This window comes from Azolla caroliniana, unplaced genomic scaffold (assembly GCF_043228905.1).
Source record: "Azolla caroliniana isolate FFs.n. ecotype wild unplaced genomic scaffold, voAzoCaro1.0.p SCAF_2, whole genome shotgun sequence".
Taxonomy (NCBI): Eukaryota; Viridiplantae; Streptophyta; class Polypodiopsida; order Salviniales; family Salviniaceae; genus Azolla; species Azolla caroliniana.
This window is the reverse complement of record NW_028230437.1, coordinates 24,373,682-24,377,486: the sequence shown is the minus strand read 5'-3', so window position 1 is coordinate 24,377,486 and position 3,805 is coordinate 24,373,682. Positions and strand designations below refer to the sequence as shown.

General features: G+C 35.6%; 1 protein-coding gene across 1 annotated transcript; it reads right to left on the bottom strand.

The window, feature by feature from the left end:
• Positions 1-1,605: 1,605 nt before the first annotated feature.
• Positions 1,606-3,451, bottom strand: LOC147867724 (uncharacterized). Its single transcript, XM_087339621.1, has 2 exons — positions 2,889-3,451; positions 1,606-2,379 (listed from the first exon to the last, which is right to left on the bottom strand). Exons 1-2 carry the CDS (start codon positions 3,336-3,338, stop codon positions 1,726-1,728), a joined length of 1,104 nt encoding a protein of 367 aa, XP_087195747.1. The 5' UTR covers positions 3,339-3,451; the 3' UTR covers positions 1,606-1,725.
• Positions 3,452-3,805: the final 354 nt, after the last annotated feature.

The following is a 3,805-nucleotide window of genomic DNA, read 5'->3' as shown; positions in this document are numbered from 1 at the left end:
CGTATGAAGATTTCTCCATCGGGGATTTGTATCTAATTTTGTATACGTAGTTCATTCGTGACCCTCGTTCCCGTTTGAAATTTAGGGATGGTTTGGTTCCTCATCAAAACACCCCTTTCATTAATTTTCTCTAAAACTCATTTCCTTTGTTTTGGCCTAAAATCTATGTGTTTATGTGTTTGTTTCCTAAACTTTGCCCTTTGAAACTAGGATATCCCTACCCAAAAGAAACTTCCTTAGAGTGTCGTCTATAGATCCAGTCTAACATTGCAAGCTTGGTTGAGTGAGGTGTTCTGTCTTTCTTGGCTTTTTAATGAGTTGTTTTTGCCTAAAAGGTGATTGTAAGACAATTTTTTTGAAAAGACATTTTCATATGTTGACCTTTCTTGGCCTCTTTGCAAGAATGCCTCATTTCTAGCTTGTTAGCAAAAACTTCATGAGTCGTCTTGACAAATCTCGCGAAAACGTTATACCTATTACTTTGAGCATATTGGCCCAAATGACTTCCTATAATCTATTTCCATTTTTCATAACATGGATTCATGTCACATTGAATAATTCATATGAAAAGCCATGATTGGACGAGAGAATTGACATTCATCTAGTTAGTACATTTTCAGCTCAACATCTTTTAAACGTTACGAGTGGGAAGAGAGTATTGTAACTATTGAAGAATAGTTTACAAATTCCTATAGCCCAACACAAACTGGTTACTATGTGATGTGTGCATTTTCTCTTCAACATCTTCTTAATTGTATAAGAGGTGTATTGGATGAGATTAGTCTAAATCTTGTGGAGTCTATATGACATTCAAAGTTTGGATGAAGCTTATTTTATTGGCACACGAGATTAACCCTAACCACACCACCTTTTTGTTGGTATTGATCCAAGTTTGTCCCATAAGTTGGTAGTCATATAAATTGCATACCTTGGCATTCATATCTCTATACATCTCAAAAATAGAAGTAGGGTAAACTTTGCATTAGTTTGTCCCATGATTAAGATTCCCAAGCGAGACATTAACCTTATGCACTTTTACGCAACTACAACTTGCGAGTTTGTCAAGGACTATTTTTGTAGTTTTTATCCCATAAAGTTTTCACGACTAAAGGCGGTCAAGCATAGGATTATTGGGTTTGAAACACAAATAAATGATGTCAAATATGATTGCATTTGTCGATCGTTATTCTCACATATCCCCTTTTGTTGTAAGAGATTTTTCACCTTCAACGGAATGCATATTTTATTGCAAAGTTTCATTGTTCCCACCTTTCTTATTTTATATCCTCTTGGGTTTTAAGAGGTTAAGTACAATAGTCCTTTGAATTCTGGAACATAAATTTGGTGAAATGTTAAAATAGAGAAATTTGTGCGGTTCATACACGGAAAGGCCTATGGCGTCTTTAGTTTAATCTAGAAAAGCTCAAAGTATGAACCACACACTCCAATCTAGTGAGCTTTTGAGAAGTTTCTTTCAAGGCATACTATTTCAGCTGATTTGTGATTATAATTGGTCACATTAGATTGATGACCTTCAAAACATTCAAAATGTGCATAAAGGTTTTCAACAAGGTGCGAAAATTTTGAGAATTCAAATTTCAAAGGTATAAGAAAATTTACACAGGATATATAAATGTTACCATAGTCACACATGCCAAGATTTAAGATGGTGAAAATATGGCATCATAGCTACATTTGACCAAACATATTATCCATTCCCAAATTTCATACAAGATGTGAAATATTATTAACATGCATGACTCTCCAACCAACATGCGTTGAATGGCTTAACATGGTAATAGAAGCATTGTCAATACAGATGTGGTTAGTCATGTGAGCACTTGATCCTAAAATTCCCTTTAAAAGACATTTTATAGCCACCTCATGAGAGATAATAAGCACATTATAAGGTGACATTTGTTGAGAAAACACTTTATCAATGCTTCCATCATCTACAATGTTTGTAGATGGTGATGTCGCATGAATTCGTCTATTTTCAATTGGTTTGATAGCCTCATTATTGCTTTTACTAACAAGCATGTTAGGGCAACTATTAACATTGTCCTCTAGAGGATGAACTTGCAATGTTGGTGTTGAGGGGATTTGTTTAGTGTAACGGTATGTTCGTGAATCTATATGGAGGTTAGCAGCTTGTATAGATTTATTAAGGATCACATTGTTTATAAAGTCCATCATTCGGAATTCAACTTGACGTTGGGATTCACCTCCGGGAGCATGAAAATCTTGATGCAAGTTATAAACCATGGCAAGATGCTCTCTTGTGTATACTTCATGTTTGTGTAACCTTTCCCATAATCCTTGGCTTATTTCCATTAGAGCTTCCCCAAACTCAATCTTTTCTTGTCCAATGTTAAGTTCCTAATACTTATTCCATGTCGAATAAGAATGATGTAATGTTTTCAATGCAACAACATATTTAAGAAAGCATTTAGGAAACAAGTTATGTAACTCTTCCTCGTAACATTTCCTATTAATAAAATTCTTCATCAAAATTGACTAGCAAACGGATTTGAAAAATGGGGTGAAAATGTATCGATTCTAGAGTAAGAAAACATATATGAATAAACAAAATCTATATTGATTGTATGATTTGGATGCTGCAAATGTTTGTGTATGACCACCCTGTATGTGTTTGTGACCCATGATTGCAACTTGTGTAATAATGCATATATATTCCTAAGTTGATATTATGGTAAGTGTGTGCGCGCGCGAACACATAAATGTGCCACAAACGTTTCCACGGCTAGACATTCAAACAAATGCATGCAACCAAGAAGTGATTGTGTGAGTGCACGTGCGTGTGCATGTCATGCCTTGAAGCGGTTGAATGCAAGAGGAAAATAGAAGAATAACATGTGTATGTATACCTGGCAAACATGAAATGCAGTTTGTTTGGATCGTTCTAAAGGAGAGGTGAAGATTGCATCAAATTGGAGACCACGATAAAGGAAATAGTGGCCCACTGCTTTGGCCTGGCGCTTCCCTTCAAAGGTCAACAACTCAGATGGCATTCGACCTCCAATGAGCTCTGGCATGTTGTTACTACTACTATGTGCACAACACACCAAATAGATGTTTGTCCACACTTCTATCGATGGATCGTTGTAAGAAGACCCTAGCATTTGTTGTGGGTTACTAGAGCTGGATGGAATAATGGCCCCAGCATTACCATGGTCCCATGGTTGCAAATTCCTTGTTGAAGGTGGCATTGTTTTTGTCCTAACCGATAATACATCTTGTTGAGGTGGTAATTGTTGCATTGCTTGCCATCCATCTTCTCTGCCAGCAGTCACTGTATTAGATTGCACCAACCCCATGGTTTTTGTTTTGTGCGCACTTATCTTCCAAATTTTATGATATTCCCTTACATAGTTTCTCTTTCAAAATCTTTAATCAATATCCAAGTATGGAATCCAAATTCTTGAATAATTTTCTAACTCCCCAAAGCTAGCATACTATAGCATCTTTCATCAAATTTAGTCTGCTATTTTAGTTTAGATTCTGATCAATCTATTTTGGTACTAAGTTAAAGATAATGGTGATTCCTCAAGTATATACTTTTCTTTATTTACGGGTATTAACAATTGGTGCATGAAGATGACATATACCATCATTCAAATATATGCTTTTCTTTGCTTGCTCAAGGAAACTACATAAAGGGGCAACATTCTCAAAAAAAAAATTCGGATTTTCCTAACGTATACTTGCCCTAATTTGTCACTAATTTAACAAACTCTACTATAGCTTAAATTCCACCTCTTTAGCAAAGCAGATGTTGATATGT